This window comes from Polyodon spathula, chromosome 9 (assembly GCF_017654505.1).
Source record: "Polyodon spathula isolate WHYD16114869_AA chromosome 9, ASM1765450v1, whole genome shotgun sequence".
Taxonomy (NCBI): domain Eukaryota; kingdom Metazoa; phylum Chordata; class Actinopteri; order Acipenseriformes; family Polyodontidae; genus Polyodon; species Polyodon spathula.
Window position 1 is genome coordinate 12,395,510 of NC_054542.1, and position 24,445 is coordinate 12,419,954.

Sequence of the window (24,445 nt, forward strand, 5' to 3'; positions counted from 1 at the left end):
TTCAATTCTTTTAGCCTGTCTGCATATGACATGGCTTTTTAACCTGGAATAATTCTAGTCGTTCTTCTGTGCACTCTTTCTAGAGCAGCAATATCTTTTTTATGGCGAGGTGACCAGAACTGAACACAATATCCAAGATGAGGTCTTACTAATGTTGTACAGTTTTAACATTACTTCCCTTGATTTGAATTCAACACTTTTCATAATGTATCTGAGCATGTTGTTGGCCTTTTTTGTAGCTTCCCCACATTGTCTAGATGAAGACATTTCTGAGTCAACAAAAAGGTCTTTTTCATAGATTCCTTCTCCAATTTCAGTATCTCCCATGTGATATTTATAATGCACATTTTTATTTCCTGCGTGCAGTACCTTACACTTTTCTCTATTAAATGTCATTTGCCATGTGTCTGCCCAGTTCTGAATCTTGTCTAGATCGTTCTGAATGACCTTTGCTGCTGCAATAGTGTTTGCCACTCCTCCTACTTTTGTGTCGTCTGCAAATTTAACAAGTTTGCTTACTATACCAGAATCTAAATCATTAATGTAGATTAGGAATAGCAGGACCTAATACTTATAATAAAATGGATGATAGCAAAGTCTGTATCACTTCTTAACCAAGACATGAACAATAGGGGTGCTGACAAAGGGTTTTTGAAAAGGAAAATACTGATGGGGACCTCTGCATGTTTATTGAATTTGTTTATAGTCACATGCTATGTACAGTCAAGTAGATTTTACTGAAATAAGTTATAAAAGACCCCTTCCTTTTTTAAGATATATTTTGGGTTTGTCATGTTGCTGGTTTTTGGGCTGTTACTTTTATTTCAAGTCTTCTTTTGTTTTAGCATTTTACCATTTAAAACAACAACTATTGTATTGTCAATTGTTGTATGTCAGTAGTACTGTAAGAGTAAAATAAAGTCACTGGATAACCTTGTTAGTCTTGCTTGTTTTGAGAGATTTATTTTTTCCTACTATTTTTTCTTTTTAGTCTTTTTTATTATATTTTCCTTGCTTTTTTCTTCTTTCACAGGCAGCCAGGGGAGCTTTCCCATTACTCAGAATGTGACAGTTGTTGAAGGAGGAACTGCAAACCTGACCTGCAGGGTAGATCACAATGACAACACCTCCCTCCAGTGGTCAAACCCAGCTCAACAAACTCTTTATTTTGGTGATAAAAAAGGTTAGTGGGTTGTTTTTGTTTTGCTTGTTTCTTACAGTATGGTTGATTTTCAATGAGGTATGCACTGCATTTGACTTTTGAGATCCCACATATTTAGCATTTCGCGTACGCTTATTGGTTGTTAGTAAGTAGTATGCTATGCTTTATCATGGTAAATGAGACTTGACCTCAAAAGGACTGTCTGTATAAACTAACAGGAACTTTCAGTTAAGATTAAGAAAAACAAAGTTTTTTAACTAAGTAAACCAAGGGTAATCTTATGTAAACCATGTTCTGGCTTCTGATTTCAAGTCAATTTGCAATGCCTATGCAGAAATACATAACTGGGATAGCACAGTGATTCATGTACCTTTCTGTCAGACACTTGATAAATTAGCTTAGCTAAGAAAGGAACAGAGCAGGTTGGACTTCTATAGGGAAATAGAGTGGTGTGATTTCTATGCAGTCTAGAAATTCTAGAAACCATGGGTTTCCATGGAGAAATACATTTGATGACAGACATGAACATGAATGTTGTATGTATCTTGTACCTAGATAGAGTGGAGTCTGTGGTGACAGATGATGTTGTTTAGCTTACAAGACATTTTAATTGCAAGAACCCAACGTAAAAAAGTAATTTAATTGTTCATAACTGACCAATGTTAATAACAATATAACATTCACATATGTAGATATGGTAGATATATACAGTGCCTTGCAAAAGTATTCAGACCCTTCTATGGTGTCCCATTTTGTGAAATTAGAAAATTATGCATACACAACTTAACTTATTATTTAACTTAACTTTTTGGGTAAGTCTCTACCAACTTTGCACACCAACTTGGTGCAATTTGTGCCCATTCTTCTTGTCAGATTTGCTCAAGCTCTCTCAAGTTACTTGGGGATCGCTTATGGACAGCAGTTTTCAAGTTTTTCCACAGATTTTCAATAGGATTTCTCAAGGAAATTCATGTTCTTATTCTTAAGCCACTCCAGTGTAGATTTGTTCTTGTGCTTTGGATCATTGTCCTACTGAAAGGTGAATTTTCACCCCAGTTTTAAATCTTTAGCAGACTGAAACAGGGTTTCCTCTAGTGTTTGCCTATACTTTGCTCCATCCATTTTTCCTTCAATCCTAACATGCTTTCCAATTCGTACTGTGGAGAAGCATCCCCATAGCATGATGCTGCCACCACCATGCTTGACAATAGGGATGGCGTTGACTGGAAGATGTGCTATGTCTGTTCGGTCTGACCACAACACCTTTTGCCACATTTTTGCAGGATCACTCAGATGCTTTGTTGAAAACTCCATGCAGGCTTTTAGTAATGGCTTCCTTGTTGCCACCCTGCCATACAGGCTACTTTTGTGAACTGTTCTGGATGTTGTTGACTGATGCACATTTTCTCCCATCTCAACTATTGAACTCTGTAGCTCTTTCATAGTTGTCATTGGCCTCACAGTGGCATCCCTCACCAGTTTCTTCCTTGCCTGGCTGCTCAGTTTGGAGGGACGGCCTGATCTAGGCAGTGTCTGGGTGGTACAATGCACCTTCCATTTCTTGATGATTGAGTAAACTGTGCTCACAGGGATACCCAGAGACTTCGATTTTTTTGTATACCCTTCTCCTGATCTGTGCTTTTCAATGACTTTATCCCTGATTTGCTTGGAAAGCTCCTTGGTCTTCATGGTTGAGTCTTTGCTTGAAAATCACTAACTGACCAAGGAACCTCACAGATGCAGGTGTCTGAAATCATGAGAACCACTAATACTGCACACAGACAGAGGCCATTCAACTAATTGTGTGGCTCGTTAAGGTCATTTTGTGCACCTGAATTAATTTATGTTTGCCACAGCGAAGGGTTTGAATACTTATGCAGTCATGACTTTTCCATTTTTATTTCATATTAATTATCTATTTACATCTTTCTTTTTGCTTTTGCCTTGAATATGTGGCGTAGTTTGTGTATATAACAGTATTAATTCCTACTTCAAAGTGTCATGACTGCAAGCTTTAAGGCAACAAAATTGAAAACCTGTGAGAGGGCGCATCCTTAAATTGTTAATTTTTCACAGAATATCCTTATTGCATTTAAGATATGTTATAATGAGTTTCCATTAACTTCCATTAATGACTGCCATTAACATGTGGTCTAGCTGACTGAACAATGCACAGTCATTATAATTGGATGAACATTTTCTGAAAGTCAAACTGTGTCTATCTTTGCTATATCTGTATATCTCAATCATATTAACATGTAAAATACTTTTGATTCATCATAGCGAGTGTTCTCTTTCACATGTATATTGCTACAAACAGAAAGCTATTCAGTCTCACTTGCTTGAATCTATTATTACACCACATACGTGCATCAAGAAAATTAGCTGCCATTGTGTTCGATTAACATATTGGCGGTGATGTCGTATTTAAGCCGCACCAACGTCAACTGGTAAAAAGTCATTGCAGTGCCAGACATACAATATCTGCCTACTGAGAGAAAATCCCTAGTGTATGATCACATGGTCACAAAGATAGTGCCAAAACCTATTACTCACTCCCTACTATCTATAAAACATACAATGTGTAGTAATATTAACAGCATGACCAATAATAAATACGCTGGACTTACTGTGAAAGGTCAAGGAAGAAAGACAGATTTTTTGTGCAGCCATTGCATTTTAGTGTGGGAAACTGCATTTGTAATGCTTAGCACATTCCTCTGTGATGTTAAGGATGAAAGAAATGTATTCTGTTCAGCAGAGGTTGCCTGGGCTAAGTGTGAAACACTTACATTCCATCTTTTCTTAAACATCCAGATGAAAAGGTTTTTGGCAATACTAAAATGAAGAATGGGAAGCTGGAAACAGCACCGAATTGTGCTTTTGAGCTTAGCTGTGGGGAATGTCTATAAGATTAACAGCTGCATTGGCTCATTGCTTCATTGGATGGCACAAAGCTATTTGGTCTCAGTGTACGTTCATATACCTTTACCACAGGGTTTATAAGTGTTATATTAAGGATGGATGAATGATTTGGTTCAGTTCTGATCAAATGAGAACATAGTACCCAGGCAGAGTTAATATCATTTGCTTGAGAAATCTCATTGAAATGTAGGTGACTCCTGAAGGAAAGGTATATCAAACCACAATGTTTCATGAGGCCCTTCCACGTGATTCTTGTCTTTCACCTGTGAAAAAAAAAAAAAAGTTTAAAGTTTAAAAAAATATGAAAGTATTTGATATTTTACATGGCAGAGAATACTATTTCTAGTTTTCATGCCTTTCACCTCTGGAGGCCTGGGTATCTGAAATGAGTTCTTTCAGTTTAAACTCCAGTGGACATCAGTCAACATCTATAAAACCATCACACAATTCAGTAAAACTGAAAAAAAGTCTTATTAGGGAAATGTCAGAGGGTGAATCTAAAATGTATTCATATCTGGGAAGAAGTGTCTCATTAAATAATAACTGTAGTTTTCCTTGTTCACTGTTGCTTACATTTCTATTTGATGAAACAAGATAGATAAAATGTTGGCATGTTATAATAGAAACACACCGATTACCTGCAAACTGTGTTTGTCTGACAACTTATAAAAGTTTTAGGTTATAATTGGCTCATTACAGAGGGGGAGTTTTCCATAGCAACAGGGTTGCCTAATGCATTGACTGCATGTACTCTGATGACAAGCTAAGTTAGTTGCTGTATCAGGAATTCAAATTCACAAGTAGTTACTAAAAATAATTTCACTGATATAAAATTGTGGGGATCCCTAAGATTATAGCACATTGACATTTCTATAAAGAAAAGGAGGCAAAACGACAATACATCTTGAGAAAAATGTATCCATTCTTCTACTGCTTAGCCAGTGCACCCCAGTGCTATTGTAGTGCCATGCATGCTACATACAGTACTAGTAGAGCCAGTATTTCTGTGCACCAGCGACATCCCTGTTGTCATAAAACTGATTTATGTTGTTTCAGTACCAGAGAACATGCGCCTTGTGAAAGTCTACGGTACCATCGCCTTGACCTTTCCCTGAGTCAACAACCCCAAAAATAAATAAATAAATAAATATATAAATGCATAAATGCATTGATGAATATGTTTTAGTGCACCCAAGTAACTACCCTTAACTAGTGTGGAGAGGGCTGACACAAAACAGATATAGAGCTTCCTGAACAGGGTCTGTAAAAGCAGTAGCCACGTTCTGTAGCTGTGCCAGTTTAACTTAATGTTTAACTTGTGAAGATGTTATATTATTTTCTGATTCTGTGTACAATGCTATCTTTACACAAACTTAGGAACATGTCTTTTGCAGAATGTTTTGGCACAACGCCACACAAAATAAACAGGGATATATTAACGCAGTATTTTTCCCATGTTTATAGTAATCTATGTCTTATTTACCTTGCATAATTGCTTGAACATTCTTTCAGACTGTGTTTATTCTACTACCACAGGAATCTACTTGCAGATCTGATATTACCATAACATAAAGCAACTATATATATATATATATATATATATATATATATATATATATATATATATATATATATATATATATATATATATACAGTGGCTTGCAAAAGTATTCAGACCCCTGACCAATTTTCTCATATTACTGAATTACAAATGGTACATTGAAATTTCATTCTGTTTGATATTTTATTTTGAAACACTGAAACTCAGAATCAATTATTGTAAGGTGACATTGGTTTTATGTTGGGAAATATTTTTAAGAAAAATAAAAAAACTGAAATATCTTACTTGCATAAGTATTCAACCCCTGTGCTGTGAAAGCTCCCAGTTTGCACTGATGAAAGAAATTGCCCTAATGGGGACACAATTACCTTACCATTGGCCTCCACCTGTGAACCATTAAAGTTGCTGTCACATTTTCTGGATAAAAACCCCACTGTTGAAGGATCACTGGTAAGGCTGTGAATCTAAAGGAAAATGAAGACCAAGGAGCATTCTACAGAAGTTAGAGATAAAGTAATTGTGGCAGAGCAAAGCTCTGCCCTTTAAATTGGCAGGGATGGGGTTAACTTCCCCTGCCTGCCTGGGTTTATTATGTTCAGGTGGCTGGGGTTGATTAGTTGATTAGGTTGATTAACGATCAATCAGCGCCCAGCCACCTGATATAAAAGGAGGCCTCTGCTTCTCATTTGGGGAGAGGGAGCTGAGGAAGCAGGTTGGTTTTTTTGGTTGTTTGGAAAACTTGAATCCAGTGAAGGCATTGCCCAGCCTGGAAACTGTTATTTTTGTAAGTTTTGCTTTTTATCTTTTTGGTGTTTAAATTGCTTTGTTTTGGCCCTTGTGCCCTTTCATTTTGTGTTTATAATAAAATAGTTATTTTTTTGAACTGCAGTCTGTCTCTGGGCCTCTATCCACTCACCAGCCTGCCACATTTGGTGTCAGAAGTGGGATAGCGCCACCTAGAGGCTCAGAGCAGTATTTATTTTTTTTTTTTTTTGAAAAAAAAAAAAAAAAATGGGAAAGAAGAGCAGACAGTGGCAAAGGCAGGACAAGCAGCAGCTGAAGAAATGTAAGCTGCTGCAGCCACCGCTGGAGGACCCGGCCAGCCTCTTCCCTTGGTGTTCCTGGTGCGGGAAGGAGGACCATCGTTGGCGGTCCTGCCCAGATGTGCCACCGGCAAACTGGTGTGGCCGGTGTGAGGAGGACGGCCACAACTGGGCAGGATGCCCGTACAACCAGGCCCAGGAAGAGGTGCAGTATTCACCCCGGGCATCAGGGGCCACCCCACTACCTCCAGCACCACCACCTTCACCACCGTCCCAGGAGATCTGGGACTGGTTGATGCACCCTGAGGCAGACCTCGTCCACGATCTCCCCATAGTTATCAACACGCTGTGGCGTCGAGATGGGGAGAGGTGGGAACAGTGGGAGGAACAACACCACCCAATGTCCTTCCCAGAGGTTGCTCTCATGGTGGTTAATTACCTGGCGGTAGACATGGGAGATGCCCCGGTCACTCCAATAAAGAGGGGTGAGCCGTCGCTCCCAGAGCCAGAGAAGGGTGAGGAGCTGCCGTCGCTCCCAGAGCCAGAGAGGGGCGAGGAGCCGCCGTCGCTCCCAGAGCCAGAGAGGGGTGAGGAGCCGCCGTCGTCCCCAGAGCCAGAGAGGGGTGAGGAGCCGCCGTCGCTCCCCAGAGCCAGAGAGGGGTGAGGAGCCGCCGTCGCTCCCAGAGCCAGAGAGGGGTGAGGAGCCGCCGTCGTCCCCAGAGCCAGAGAGGGGTGAGGAGCCGCCGTCGCCCCCAGAGCCAGAGAGGGGTGAGGAGCCGCCGTCGCTCCCAGAGCCAGAGAGGGGTGAGGAGCCGCCGTCGCCCCCAGAGCCAGAGAGGGGTGAGGAGCCGCCGTCGCCCCCAGAGCCAGAGAGGGGTGAGGAGCTGCCGTCGCTCCCAGAGCCAGAGAGGGGTGAGGAGCTGCCGTCGCTCCCAGAGCCAGAGAGGGGTGAGGAGCTGCCGTCGCTCCCAGAGCCAGAGAGGGGTGAGGAGCTGCCGTCGCTCCCAGAGCCAGAGAGGGAGGAGGAGCTGCCGTCGCTCCCAGAGCCAGAGAGGGAGGAGGAGCTGCCGTCGCTCCCAGAGCCAGAGAGGGGTGAGGAGCTGCCGTCGCTCCCAGAGCCAGAGAGGGGGAGGAGCTGCCGTCGCTCCCAGAGCCAGAGAGGGGTGAGGAGCTGCCGTCGCTCCCAGAGCCAGAGAGGGGTGAGGAGCTGCCGTCGCTCCCAGAGCCAGAGAGGGGTGAGGAGCTGCCGTCGCTCCCAGAGCCAGAGAGGGGTGAGGAGCTGCCGTCGCTCCCAGAGCCAGAGAGGGGTGAGGAGCTGCCGTCGCTCCCAGAGCCAGAGAGGGAGGAGGAGCTGCCGTCGCTCCCAGAGCCAGAGAGGGAGGAGGATCTGCCGTCGCTCCCAGAGCCAGAGAGGGAGGAGCCGCCGCCGCTCCCAGAGCCAGAGAGGGAGGAGCCGCCGCCGCCGCCGCTCTCAGAGCCCGAGAGGGAGGAGCCGCCGCCGCCGCTCTCAGAGCCCGAGAGGGAGGAGCCGCCGCCGCCGCTCTCAGAGCCCGAGAGGGAGGAGCCGCCGCCGCTCAGAGCCCGAGAGGGAGGAGCCGCCGCCGCTCTCAGAGCCCGAGAGGGAGGAGCCGCCGCCGCCGCTCTCAGAGCCCGAGAGGGAGCCGCCGCCGCCGCCGCCTCCGCCACCAGAGGGAGCCGGGCCGCCGTCGCCGCCTCCGCCACCAGAGGGAGCCGGGCCGCCGTCGCCGCCTCCGCCACCAGAGGGAGCCGGGCCGCCGTCGCCGCCTCCGCCACCAGAGGGAGCCGGGCCGCAGTCGCCGCCTCCGCCACCAGAGGGAGCCGGGCCGCAGTCGCCGCCTCCGCCACCAGAGGGAGCCGGGCCGCCGCCGCCGCCTCCGCCACCAGAGGGAGCCGGGCCGCCGCCGCCTCCGCCACCAGAGGGAGCCGGGCCGCCGCCTCCGCCACCAGAGGGAGCCGGGCCGCCGCCGCCGCCTCCGCCACCAGAGGGAGCCGGGCCGCCGCCGCCGCCGCCTCCGCCACCAGAGGGAGCCGGGCCGTCGCCGTCGCCGCCTCCGCCACCAGAGGGAGCCGGGCCGCCGTCGCCATGCTACCTTGGACATTCGGGGCCCCCTCAACCAAAGAAGGCTTGGGGGCTCCGACATCAACCCCGCCCACCACCACCCACCATAACAGCCCACCCAAGGGACATAATTGGACTCTTGGGGGGAGGGGGGGGGGGGGTGGGGGGAAGGGGGGAGTTGGCCGATTGCGGCCGGTGTACGTTGTACATGGGGGGAGGTGTGTGGCAGAGCAAAGCTCTGCCCTTTAAATTGGCAGGGATGGGGTTAACTTCCCCTGCCTGCCTGGGTTTATTATGTTCAGGTGGCTGGGGTTGATTAGTTGATTAGGTTGATTAACGATCAATCAGCGCCCAGCCACCTGATATAAAAGGAGGCCTCTGCTTCTCATTTGGGAAGAGGGAGCTGAGGAAGCAGGTTGGTTTTTTTGGTTGTTTGGAAAACTTGAATCCAGTGAAGGCATTGCCCAGCCTGGAAACTGTTATTTTTGTAAGTTTTGCTTTTTGTCTTTTTTTGTGTTTAAATTGCTTTGTTTTGTCCCTTGTGCCCTTTCATTTTGTGTTTATAATAAAATAGTTATTTTTTTGAACTGCAGTCTGTCTCTGGGCCTCTATCCACTCGCCAGCCTGCCACAGTAATACAAACGCATAGATTAGGGAAAGGGTACAAAATAATATTCGTGTTTGGATATCCCAGTGAGCACAGATGGATCAATAATCAAGAAGTGGAAACTGCATCACACCACCCAGGCACTGCCAAGAAAAGGCTGTCCCTCAAAACTCAGCGCTCACACAAGAAGGAGACTTGTGAGAGAAGCCACAGAGAGGCCAACAATCACTTTGAAGGAGCTACAGAGTTCAGTGTCTGGGAGTGGAGTAATGGTGCACCAGTCAACCATATCAAGAGCTCTGCATAACACTGGCCTGTATGGGAGGGTGGCAAGAAAGAAGCCGTTACTCAAAAACTACCATCTGAAAGCATGTCTGGAGTTTGCCAGAAAGCATGAGAGTGACCCAGCTACGATGTGGGAAAAGGTTTTTTGGTCAGATGAGACCAAGATAGAGCTTTTGGCCAAAACTCAAAGTGCTTTGTGTGGCGCAAACCTGACACTGCCCATGCCTCAAGACACACCATCCCTACAGTGAAGTATGGTGGTGGCAGCATCATGCTGTGGGCATGCTTCTCATCAGAAGGGACTGGGCATCTTGTTACAATTGAAGGAAGAATGGATGGAGCAAAATACAGGAAAATACTGCAAGAGAATCTGCTTCAGTCCACTAAAAAACTGAATCTTGGGAGGAATTCACCTTTCAGCAGGACAGTGATCCCAAGCACAAGGCCAAAGCAACATTGGAGTGGATCAAGAACAAAAAGGTGAATGTCCTACAGTGGCCCAGTCAAAGTCCTGATCTCAATCCCATTGAGAATCTGTGGCACTATTTGAAAATTGCGGTCCAGAAGCGTCATCCAACCAACCTGAACAAATGGAGCAAATCTGCCAAGAAGAATGGGCCAAAATCACTGTGACACTGTGTGCAAAGCTGGTACATACTTACCCCAGAAGACTTAGCTGTTATTGCAGCGAAAGGTGGCTCTACCAAATTTTAATGTGTGGGGGTTGAATACTTATGCAAGCAAGATATTTCAGTTTTCTATTTTTCTTAAAAATATTTCCCAACATAAAACCTATGTCAACTTACAATAATTGATTCTGAGTTTAAGTGTTTTTTTTAAAAAAAAAATATTGAACAGAACGAAATTTCAATGTACCATTTGTAATTCAGTAATATGAGAGAATTGGTCAGGGGGTCTGAATACTTTTGCAAGCCACTATATATATATATATATATATATATATATATATATATATATATATATATATATATATAATATATATATATATATATATATATATATATATAATACATTATATATATACTCTTACAAAAGGATTTTCTCTTAACTTTCGCCAATAAGTAGGTTTGAGTCCTTCAAACTTTCCCATGGCTTAGGGTGATCGAGACAGCTAAGGTCACACAGTCTGTAATGTTCCTTAATGATACACACTAACTCAAAGATTAAAAATTCTCTTCATTTTATTTAGACAAACAGGAGATTTAAAAGTCCATGTCCTCAACACATTTCGACTCGAACGAGTCTTCGGTCAGGTGGTGAATACAATGAACAAATATGAGCAGCAACTCTCTTTACACAGGTCACCATTAATTACACTCAGTCATAATATCAATTAACAAATTAATGGCAAGTTTAAATCTTAATACAACATTTTGTTAATATTTATTTCATCTCTTCATTTAATTGATAGATGAGTAGTCTATAATTTTTCAATTAAAATCAAACAGCAATTAGGTAGAAGCCAACCACTCCCATATATCAAAACATTCCAATTACATCCATAATCATGATACCAGTTACAACAGTTACAAAAATTGACTTAGATCTAAATTCTCATTGAGGTCATGTGGTTCCATTGTTTTTACAGTAAATATCCACTAGGCTTCCCTTTTTAATAGTAACTTTACTATATTTCCCCCTCTCTTGAGTTTTGACACCTTTTCTAACCCGACAAATGTAAGGCTTGATACTAAACCACGTTTCATTGTTTGATAATATCTAGCAATTGCACAGTCTAAGTTATTATTGCGAATAGCTGCCTTATGTTTCACTGTCCTTGTTTTTAAATTTAGTTTTGTTTGACCAATATGTACTAAGCCACAAGGACATGCAAGCATGTAAATGACATGAGTTGTATTGCAATTGATGAAACATTGTATTTTGCATTTTTTACCTGCATGTGAATGGTTAAAATACTTAGTATTAAGAGTATTGGAGCAATGCATGCATTTACAATATACATGCATTTGTTAATGGATATACAATTATCATGTCTAATTGCCGTTAGCCAATTTTAACTGGGAGATGATTTGTACATAGAAGAAACAATTTAATGTTTTACGTTTCTGTCTCATTTAAAACAGAATCTCAGCGGAATAGTCGATAGTACACCCAGGTTAGGGTGACATTTTAAAATACTTCAACGTTTCAAACTTTTTTTTTTTTTATTTCATTGGAGATACAGTATGATTTCATCAATTTGAAAATAACTTGAATTTACAAGCTCAATGTCTATCAATCACGATTACACTTTACGAGTATTGGAGATCAAAACAAATTCCATGAACAAGAAACTGACATTTGGAGCTCAAGATACAACATTTGTAAAAAGATGGGAACAGGTGTTAAACAAATGCTCATTAGATTTAACACTACTGATAACTGAACAAACCAAACAGAGTGTTTCTATGAAAACTGAAGTAATTCACTTAAAGGAGAAGCTGCAAGAAAAAATGAAATCAGAGGATTTAAAACCACAACAAGAGAAAACCACAAATGATTTGAACAAATTTGATAATTAATTAAAAACATACACATTAAAGAAATTCCAAAGGGACTCTGAAGAATATAAAAATGGGACTGTATATAATTGGCAAGATAATCGGAAAAATTTCAATCAACAATGGGAAAAGCGGCAATTTTGGGAACGTCTAACTAAAATGATAACAGAAAGTGACTCTTTACTAAATTTAGGATCAGCCTGTTTTTTAAACTATCCTCCCAACTCAGAAGGAAATCAGCAGAGGACCATCTGAAGAAAACAAGGAGAGCCAGGCAGAAAAGGAGGATAACATACAACAGGGCACAGAATCAGCACCAGGAGTCAGACATACTGGTAATTAATCTGTCTGAACAGACATTAACTAAAGTTCAAGAAACAACCTTAAGTAAAAGACTTTCTTTTGTACCTAGTAACAAACTTAACACATTTAATTTAAAAATAGATTGTTTTAAGTTTTTCAGACAGTTGCATTAAAAAAATATATTTTGCCAAAAAGAAATTCACTTCCGGTACTATTGAATATAACCCTTTAAATAAATTTAAGAAAAAATCTACCTTTTTCCCTGTGGGAGGTCCAAATCCAATTATAAACACATTTTAAAAACAGGTAGGAAAGGATACTGAAAATATTGTAAAGAAACATCCAACTTCAAAATTCTTTAATATAAATTTAACTCAAAGTAAAGCAATTAAGGAACTGCAAGATAATAAAGCGATTATTAAATCTGCAGACAAGGGCAGCTCTATTGTTATTCAGAATGCTAATGCTTATGTTATTGAAGACAGCTAAACAATAAAGATTATTACGAGCCCCTACATTCAGATCCAATGTGCTTTAAACAAGAGAGGGATGACATCTTAGACCAAGCTAAGGCTAGCAATATGATCACATCAAATCAGTATGAGAGTTGAATATCCAATAACGTCAGTATTTTACACACTACCAAAAATACACAAAAGTGCTTTGAACCCACCTGGAAGACTGGTAGTGTTGGGTAATGACTCTATTTCAGAACCTTTAAGTCAATTTATTGACCATTTTATTAAAGAAATTGTAAAAAAAGTATATTGATGATACTAGAGATGTCGTCAGATTGCTAGCACATTATACAGCTCCTTCAATTTTTTTTTTATTTAATGATAAGTATTATTTACAAATTCAAGGCACAGCAATGGGGTCATCCTTTGCACCCAACTATGCAAAGTTATATATGGGTTATTGGGAAAGCTTATTTATTGACAGATCCAACTACACTCATTTGCAAAACATACTTTTCTGGAAACGATATATTGATGATATCTTGATGGTATGGACTGGATCTGAAGCTGAATTGATTATTTTTGTGAATACATTAATTCAAATAATTTCAATTTAAAATTTACAGTGGAATACAGTCAATCACAAATACATTTTTAAGATTTACTAATTTCGATAAATTGCAGTGGTATGCTAGACACTTCTATTTTTCATCAGACAACTGATAGAAACATGATCTTAGATGCGAAAAGTGATCATCCAAAACATCAAATTTCTAATATACCTTATGGGCAATTGTTATGTTTAAAAAGTGTTTGTAGTAACTCATTAGATTATGAAACTAACGCATTGGATATGCAGAACCGATTTCAATCTAGAGGTTATAGTAATACAATGTCAAGTGGAAAAATTGAAACGAATAGATTTAATAGAACCCATTAATAATGACCAATCAAATGAATAAAGAATGATGTTTGTAATGGAACACAATCATATCTCCAATAAAATAAAATAAAAAAAGTTTGAAACATTGGAGTATTTTAAAATGTGACCCTAATCTGGGTGTACTATCGACTATTCCGCTGATTCTGTTTTAAATGAGGCAGAAACTTAAAGATGAAATTGTTTCTTCTATGTACAAATCATCTCCCAGTGACAACGGCAATTGGCAAGGGTAAGTATCGTGGTGGTAAATGCATGCATTGCTCCAATACTCTTAATAATAAGGGCCTCATGCACTAAACAGGGGTAAATTACCTGAAATACTGCATGGTAAGAGAAACCCATACTGTGCGCAAAAAGGAAGGCATGACCGCTCTATTCACTAATATAATAATATGCATGAATAAGGCGAGCTAGCCAGTCATCATAGCACGAGAAATGCTGTATGCGTTACAGGTAGTCCGGCTCTCACTTTGTCAGAATGACAGCGACCAAGGAGGCAGCAGCCGGCACCAGCTAAATCTTCAGTGGGTCTCCGTAGAATGAAGGGAGGCGGCCCGGTGTTACGCAGATTTCTGTATCCCCATATAATTCTGTTTCCCCTTAGATGTGACGCCTCCGTAGATCAAGATCACTGTACATGAACGCTTGATGTTTCTGAACAGTATTTACATGTAATAAAATTAAAATGTGTTTTAAAAGAAATACAGTTTTATAATCACTTTTAATCAAGTGTTTCGTATATAGAGCAACGCAGGAGGCTGAGCGTACTGTAGAAAATCAGTGTAAACGTGCTGTTTTATTTTGCTACAGAATTTTGTTTTTGGTCTTGTTTTCAGTATGTGTTGCAAACTGCAGTAGAACTCAATGGCAGTGCTTGAGAACACAGCGGGACTCGGGCACAGGAATATGACGCATTCACATCCAGCTTTGAAAAACTGCATCTGCACAAGCATGGAATCATGCGGGGATACAGAATTCTGCAACAGAAAATAATTAACTGAAAACAAATATTTGTTTATGCACCTTTATCCCCCACTGGTTTATTATGAAAGTACTCCTGTACTGAAAAGTTGGCTAAATATAAATGTGTTTCTTTTAAAGGCATTGCAAGTGTGCACATTTTTCTTTTTTTTTTTTTTTTTAAGAAACTTTAACCTTCCATCTGCTTATCTGGCGATTTTGATGTGCTGCACAGGCTAGTCATAATTTGTGCAGTACTCACTGTTGTCTTTTCCATGACAAAAATGCTAACATGAAAGTGTAATTAATGTTTCGGCAATACAATGTCATAATGGAAAAAAAATACAGTACATCATGGGATTTTATACAGTACTGTCAATTCCCACAATGCATCTTGCATTGAGAAAGCAACACGTTTGGAATCAGGATAAAGCTAATGATTATGTAGTACAGTTCACGTGCAGTCATCTTTTGGTAAGTTGCATTTTCAGAATCATATCATTATGTACAGTATTACAACACCGAATGTTAAAACATTGCCCTCAATCCACAAAATCAGCGAAATACATTCTATGTAGCCTATATTTGACATTTTATTTGTTGTGTTCTGTGGAACACAGGCAATTGTTCATCCTGGAAAACATTTTATACAGTTCCTGAAAGCACATATACGCATTTATCATGTTTCCCACACAGCACTACTTGTGGTCTGCTCTATTTAAATTGTGATTTAGACACAGACTGGTTTCAATAAGCAGTAAACTAACACACGCTGAGACACTTTGGAAAGTTAGCACCTTTAAGTAAATATGGTTTTTATATCAAGTTTCTCCCTTGTGATATTAGGGGAGATAATTTGAATACATTTCCATGGATTACAAATATTAATTGCATGTAAATGACTCGCACACGGTATCTTTTTCCAGTGCAAAGTCATTTGCTGCTGGTTGGTAAATATAGCAAGTGTACAAAGCACGCAGTAACAGGCTTAGTGCATGTTAAACTGGTTACTGCTGTTTAGTGCATGAGGTCCTAAATATTTTAACCATTCACATACTGCTAAATAGTACAAAATACAAGGTTTCATCAATTGCAATACAACTCATGTCATTTACATGCTTAAATGCCTTGTGGCTTAGTATATATCGGTCAAACGAAACAAAATTTAAAAACAAGGATAGCGGAACATAAGGCAGCTAATAAGAATACTAACTTAGATTACAATTGCTGGACATTATCAAACAATGAAATGTGGTTCAGTTTCAAGACTTACATTTGTCGGGTTAGAAAAGGTGTCAATACTCAAGAGAGGGGGAAATATAGTAAAATTACTATTAAAAAGGGAAGCCTATTTACTGTGAAAACAATGGAACCGCATGGCCTCAATGAGAATTTAGATCTAAGTCCATTCTTGTAAATGTTGTAACTGGTATCATGATTATGGATGTAATTGGAATATTTTGATATATGGGAGTGGTTGGCTTCTACCTAATTGCTGTTTGATTTTAATTGAAAAAATATAGGCTATTCATCTATCAATTAAATGAAGAGATTAAATAAGTATTAACAAAATGTTGTATTAAGATTTAAACTTGCCATTAATTTGTTAATTGATATTATGACTGAGTGTAATTAATGGTGACCTGTGTAAGGAAAGTTGCTGCTCATATTTGTTCATTATATTCACCACCTGACTGAAGACTCATTCGAGTCGAAATGCGTCGTGGACGTGGACTTTTAAATCTCCTGTTTGTCTAAATAAAATCAGCACCTTTGTATATTGAAGCATTTTTGTGCACGAAAGGTTACATTTTGACTTTTGACCTTTTCGAAAAAATACAGGGCATTGTGTCTTTTAAATAAAACATTTAGAAATTATTCCGTGGTATTATCTGGATAGGTTCTGTTTGTAACTGAAGAGGGGAACTTAGGGTTTTGTCTCTCTGAGTGGAGTCAGGGTGAATTAAGCATTGATTGAGGGAGGCTGTATTAGAAAAACTCATCCCTCACTTGAATGAGCCAAGGCATGCTAAGAACTTGGAAAGTAGCACAGATTCATCATTACACATTCGGCAAGGCCTGCAGCTGTGCAATACAGTAAAGACTAGGCATTCAAATGTGGTCAAAAAATTTGAAACATCTGCAGTGTGTAGAGTATGTAGGGAGCGTCAGTGTTTTTTTTTTTTTTTTCTAAATCGTCCACATCCATTCATATTTGTAACTTTTAACTATAATAGGGACAGCACGTAATGCATTCATATTTGGTACACAGCTGTATTCTATTATTCTCTTAGTCAAATTCCATTACAGGTGTTGTCCAGCAGAGCTGAACTTGTCTGACTCAGATTGAATAAGTACTGTACCATACTACTCTTTATTTTCTTTTCCTTAAGCCAAGTCCTATTTAAAATATTGGAGACAAAAAATGAGGCATTTAAGAGGCTGGATAGGAAAAAATGCTCATGCTCCAAAGAGCGGCCAGCTTGACTAGCCAGCAAACATATTTATTACCAGCTAAAAGCCTAGACATAAAGAGCCTTCCTTAAAGGGTAGCTGACATAATAATTCAATACATAGCTACATAGGTCTCAAATGTGCAGAAACACTTGCAGCCATATATTTTCATACTAAAACAGGAAGTATTTTATTGCTTTACTTTCTACTTCTTCTGGATAAAAGCATGTTACTGGGTAAAAGCAGGTCAGGTTCAGCTAATTGGCTATTGACAGGAAAGAAGGCAGTGACTAGGTCGGGTGAAATTTACCCTACAGGTGACATGACCCAGGAAGTGCCTTCAGAATTGCTAATTTTCATAAGGAACCAAAAGAGTAAATTCAGCTTGAAGGACATAAGCATTGTTTGATCGAAATAAAAAACTAAATTGATGGGTTTTTAAACATATGTGAGAGACAAGGGTTTGTAAAAGGACTAAACATTATTATTATTATTATTATTATTATTATTATTATTATTATTATTATTATTATTATTACAATGATTTATAAAAAATGGCCCGAGTTTACATCTGGCAGTGAGCATTACAAGTATTTTTTGAAAGAGCTGATTTCATAGATTCGTAATTTAAATTGAACCGAATAAGACCTATAATAACACTCACTATATTTGTATTATGCTTAAGTGTTTTAAAGATGTTTGTATGTCATACATTTTGGCCAAACAATATACCATTAGTTTAATTCATTAATCATCCTTCAAATAACCACAGAATAGGCCTACATGGATTTGGGTCAAATAAGAAATATAGACTTGTGCAATGTTGCTTTGAGTATGTACCTACTGCTACGGCCAAAGGTTTTGCATCACCCTATATAATGAATACACTTTGCATCAAATAAAATCTGCTGTGTTATGTTAACATATTGAATTTCATACTGCTTTCTAGTTTTCCATATATTTAAAGGGGAACTGTAATGCAAATTAATATATAACCATTTCAATAGAAAACATGTTATTTAAAGCTTCTGACACATTTTCAGCCTCTCCTTGAGCAGTATATTGTATAAAAACAAGTTAACATTGAATGTATTGGAGCTCTCTTCTTTGTGTGCCATCCTGTCATTGACTCGCTCTATAGTCACACATAGTGTTCTATTGAGCGGATGTCCCGTTCCTATATTATGTAGCCATTGTTTTGTTATGGCTGCTCTTTGTTGGTTTAAATGCTTAGGCACACAACAATACTTTTCGTTACTGTTTATCTTTTTGTTATTTTTGCACCCGAACGCTTTGCATTCCGACATAATTCACCCTGCTGGTGTTCACTGGTGTGGGTGGCTGTCAATATGATATGACATAACAGTGCACCAGAAAGGTTCCAATATGGCGGCAGCCTGAATTTCCAGCTGACTCAGAAAGCTGACAAAACAACTGAAATACTGACCTTTTAACAAAATCGGTGTAGCGAGAAGCATTTGTTATATATACAGAGGATTTAGAGAGCCTTGTTATTCCCCTTTAACAAAAAAATGAATAAAAATGGAAAAATTTGACATATAAATAAAAGATCTACATTATGTTCATATTATTATTATTATTATTATTATTATTATTATTATACATGTGCTAATGGTTACAGATTGAACAAATGAGCACCTTACACAGTTCTGCTACTTTCCAGAACCTTTCAGTACTAATAACTCCATACTATACTAGGTCTATTATATCAGTGTATCTCAAGCGGGGGCCGCGGCCCCTGAGGCACAGGCTGGGACGAGTCGATAATAATACTAATAATACACTGTCGGGAAAATGCATTATATTCTTTTCTAATCTAAATGTGTTTTTAATTCTAGTTTATTGGTAGTGTGTTTGTTTTATTAACGTGTTTTGTAGGCATTTGTTGAAGATGCAGCGTGAGAGATTGGAAGTGTAAAAGCGCACCACTGCTGGAGATTGCTGGGTGTTGTTGCTGGGTACAATGTTATGCAGTGAAACTCGGTACTTTAACAATGTGAACATCAGTGTTCCCGCTGCCATAACCCATACATTGTTAAAAACACATTGGATTGGAAAAATTGCACAGGAGTTTACACTAATGGGGCTGCATCCATGTGACAGGCTGGCGAGTGGATAGAGGCCCAGAGACAGACTGCAGTTCAAAAAAATACTACTTTTATTATAAATAAGCACAAAATAAAAAGACACAGAACGGGACTTACAAAAATAAAGGTTTCCAGGCTGGGCAATGCCTTCACTAGATCAGAAAATACAAAAAAATCCACAAAACAGCAAACCAAAAAAAAAACCAGCAAGCACAAACACCAGCTTGCTTCCTCAGCCTCCTCTTTCTAATGGGAAGCTGAGGTCTCCTTTTATGTCAAATGGCTGGGTGCTGATTGATCGTTAATTACTTTAATCAACCCCAGCCACCAGAACACAATAAACCCAGGCAGGTAGGGGAATTTAACCCCATAACTGCCAATTTATAAAGGGCAGAGCTCTGCTCTGCCACAATCCATGATGAAAAAACATTGTGATATATTGAATCAAACTCAAGAAAAGATGCTAGAAGCAAAGTGGATGCATTGTTTTTTTTAGTCTGGCAACCAAAAGAATGTCACCAGAATTAAATGAAGTTGAAAACTGTGAATTATATGAAAAATAATACCCTGAATTACACATGTTTTGCAGCTTTGCGTGGTAATATGGTCATATTATTGCATGAGCAACCATTATTGCATTGTGAAGTCACTTGTTTGAAGTGAAAAATCCTCCATGGCAGTGCACTTTCTTCAAAGTTGTATATCAGCATTAATCAACTGTCAGAGAATTTTTCATATTATTTCTCAGAAGTTTTAACTTTTGGATTTTAGATCCTTTCTTAGTGAATCCTGTAGCTTGAAACGTAATGGTCATAAAGGCAAGGTTTGGAAATCCATTCTATAATCTTCGTGTCTACATGTCTCCAATTGCCCTACTGATCCTGAGCTCAGTTTCAGTACAAAATCTGATCCTATTTTGATCTTCCTTTAGAGCAAGGTCAGAGTCAGAGCTTGATCTAATGTCTTAAAATGTAGGAATTAAGACTAGACCAAGTGTTTCATGATCAGCAAAATCAGGTTCAGGCTTTTAGCGTACAGCGTTTGGTACATTTTAAATGCACGTTGCTCAATGAGCCAAATATCTACATTTCAAAATATGTAACCATTTCTAAAGAAAGAACTGATAACACATTTTTTTAAGCTTTGTTTTAAGTATCATTATTATTTCTTTTTTTTGGCAAGCAAAAATATATACCGGAATTAATTTCAACAAAATTACTACCACTGCGTATTACAGTACATATTATCAGGTTATTCTTTTATTGATTTTAATGAATGGTTAATAGTTTAAATCATAATATCATTCTAAAAGTATCTATCAATTAGCATGCATGTTAAGAAGAGCTACAATTTCATCCCAAACTACTTTTACCAGCAGAGGTTTGAGACCTTCCAATTTCCATGTGTGCCATTTTCTATGAACGTTAGAGTGAGGGTGGCATAATGCAGATTTATTGGTAGGTGTGAGAATTGCCCTTAAATGTATAATTCTATTAATGTTGAGGTTTTCCTATAATTTAAATATAGAATTGTGGCAAAGTGGTTTGCAGTGCACCAGTGTAGAGGTGAAGTGATTAAGAAACAGAAGACAACAAAGTTCACGATTCAAACAAACGTTTATTTTGTAATCCCGGACTGGCCACCGCAAAGACTAATCCCAGGCAATAGACAGCAATGTGTATTGCACTGTCCCAAACAACAAGTTACAGTTTCCCAAAATAATAAAACCAGTATAACACACACAAAGAAGCACACACGATCACAAGTCCAGAATGAGTGCTAATGTGCAAGTAGTGAAATACAGTTTATTAGTGCACAGTGATGAAGTGTTGTTCAAGTTGGTGCTGGACTTAAACGACAGCTCCCGGTACATGTTTGCCGTCTAATAACAACAAACGACTACAATTAGACACGACAAAACAAACAAACACTAAACACTCATGGCTACTTTATCATTCTACTTCATGGGTTCACGTGCAACTATAACAAAGGTACAGATCGCTTAACCACATCCCCTTTTGTACCATCAGTCAGGCCCCCTTGATTAGTGAGTGCAACCGTTTCTCCTCCAATCTGTGATTGCCACATCGCTTCCCTTCTGGGGCGATGACTTGGTGACCGTAACACCGCCCCCTTTCTAGATGGCCGACTTCCACCTTTCCCTGGAATTAATTGTCAGACCATCCAGTCCGGGCCACTCCCTTTACACAACACCCTCACAGGCCGGGAGAGAGATTTATAACCAAGATTCATTCTTTCTCTCTCATACAAAGATACAGTTTTGCTATTAAAACTATACCAGTACTGTGTTGGTAGAAGAAAAGGGTGTTTTTAAAAGTACTTTCAGCTTCCACTTCAACCTCAAACCACAATGTATAGACAATAATATAAACAACGCCAAGCTACAGTGAGTTCCAAACTTTAAACATGTTCCTGTTGTTTACATGTAGAGCTTGAAGTTTTCGGTTTTAACTGATAATATCCAAGATTTTTTTTTTAAAGGATAGACCTGTGTTTTGGTAACATATTGTAAATAATGTTAATTATTCACAACTTTCAGAAGGTGGACAGTGTGCTACCGACAAATCATCAGTGTTCAATACATAATTTGCTTAGCAACGGGCTTAACAACTACGAACCTGGTTGTAAACAAACCAGCAAGATGGCTTTGCATTAAGATGTTATTCAGTGATGAACCGAAAAGGCTATTGTAAATATAAAACTGCTGTACAGTTATGCTTCTACTAATGCATATTAAAATTTTATTGTGTACAACCACTATTATTATTATTATTGCTATGATTAACATTATTATAGCTATATAAATATCAAAGTGCCATGATGAATGTTTAATCTCAAGAATTTTTTTTTTTTAATTATTGTATGCTGAGATTAATTACTACAGTATGCTGTAGTCATACAATGGGGTGGGCAATCATGAATAAAGTTAACATACTCAAATACTTAGTACACAAATACCTACTGATAATATATAGCTAGTAACCTACTCTATCACAATAAGCATACAAAATTAAAAAGCTTTACCAATCATTAAATTAACACAATTCAGAAATTAAACGTACCATATACCATACTTTGAAAATCATCAAAGAATACAATTCAGTAATAGTTGACACATTGTAGAACTTTAGAAATCAATAAACTTCAAAGATTGTGTAAACTGTTTCTATACTTTGATATTTGCTGTTAAGGCATTGTAATAACGTGCAATTGGAATAAAAAAAAAAAAATGTTCTTAGATGCTCAATAACATAGACAGGAACTCCAGCCCTATGAACTAAATAGGACAATCCGGAACAAGGTGACTGCTTTAATTTGCTTAACTGCAACAACTTAAAGCACACAATGTTCCATCTAAGGTTCTGTTGGCCTGAACAATTCTTTATCTTTCATTCGCCTCAGTCTGCTGGTCCTTTTTTTGGTAGCTAAATCTCATAGTCATTTTAGCAGCAGAAGCTGTGTGTAACACACCACACGTAATTCATGACGTGATTACAGGTGTGGTGTGTGTTCGGTTGATTAGACAGTATGGTTGATCAAAGATCAGATAATTGACTCTACTGTATTTATATATACCGTGCCTTGCAAAAGTATTCAGACCCTTCCAATGGTGTCTCATTTTGTGAAATTACAAAATGATGCATACACATTTTTTTAAACTTAATATTTTATTCAAAACTTGAATGTTCAAACTGAAGACTTATAAGGGTAAGATAAGTTACAGTAAATGTCAGCAAAAACTAAAGAGAAAAAACTGAAATATGTTGATTGCATAAGTATTCAGACCCGTCAACTCAATATTTGATGGAAGCACCTTTGGCAGCAATTACAGCTGCAATTCTTTTTTGGTAAGTCTCTACCAACTTTGCACTCTGGCTTGGTGCAATTTGTGCCCATTCTTTTTGGCAGATTTGCTCAATCTCTCTCAAGTTGTTTGGGGATCGCTTATGGACAGCAGTTTTCAAGTCTTTCCACAGATTCTCAATAGGATTCAAGTCAGGACTTTGACTGGGCCACTCAAGGACATTCACTTTCTTATTCTTAAGCCACTCTAGTGTAGCTTTGGCCTTGTGCTTTGGATCATTGTCCTGCTGAAAGGTGAATTTTTGCTCCAGTTTTAAGTCTTTAGCAGACCGAAACAGGTTTTCCACTGGTATTTGCCTGTACTTTGCTCCATCCATTTTTCCTTCAATCCTAACAAGCTTTCCAGTCCTTGCTGAGAAGAAGCATCCCCACTGCATGATGCTGCCACCACCATGGTTGACTGTAGGGATGGTGTTGACTGGAAGATGTGCTGTGTTGGGTCTGCGCCAAACGTAACGCTTGGCATTTAGATAAAAGAGTTCCAATTTGGTCTTATCTGACCACAACACCTTTTGCCACGTATTTTTGCGGATCACTCAGGTGGTTTGTTGCAAACTCAATGCGGGCTTTCAGATCCCTTATTTTTAGTAATGGCTTCCTTCTTGCAACCCTGCCATACAGACTATTTTTGTGAAGTGTTCTGGATATTGTTCACTGAAGCACATTTTCTCCCATCTCAGCCATTGAACTCTGTAGCTCTTTCAAAGTTGTCGTTGGCCTCACAGTGGCATCCCTCACCAGTTTCATCCTTGCCCGACTGCTCAGTTTGGAGGGACGGCCTGATCTAGGCAGTGTCTGGGTGGTACAATGCACCTTACATTTTTTCTTTCTTTTTCTTTTGCTTTGAATGTGTGGAGTAGGTTGTCTATATAACAGATATTAATTCCTAGTTCAAAGTGTCACGACTGCAAGCTTTAAAGCAACAAAATGTGAAAACTGTGAGAGAGTCTGAATACTTTTGCAAGGCACTGTATATATATATATATATATATATATATATATATATATATATATATATATATATATATATACAGTACTGTGCAAAAGTTTTAGGCAGGTGTGAAAAAATGCTGTAAAGTAAGAATGCTTTCAAAAATAGACATGTTAATAGTTTATATTTATCAATTAACAAAATGCAAAGTGAGTGAA

General features: G+C 39.2%; 1 protein-coding gene across 4 annotated transcripts in view; it reads left to right on the top strand.

Annotated features, from left to right (window-relative positions):
* LOC121320403 (cell adhesion molecule 2-like) overlaps positions 1-24,445 on the top strand; it is a 641,373-nt gene that overhangs the window by 491,067 nt on the left and 125,861 nt on the right. For all 4 annotated transcript variants that reach the window (XM_041258693.1, XM_041258695.1, XM_041258696.1 and 1 more), the window contains one exon: positions 1,034-1,183. In XM_041258693.1, the coding sequence (XP_041114627.1) occupies positions 1,034-1,183 (150 nt within the window). The remainder of the gene's footprint in view (positions 1-1,033; positions 1,184-24,445) is intronic.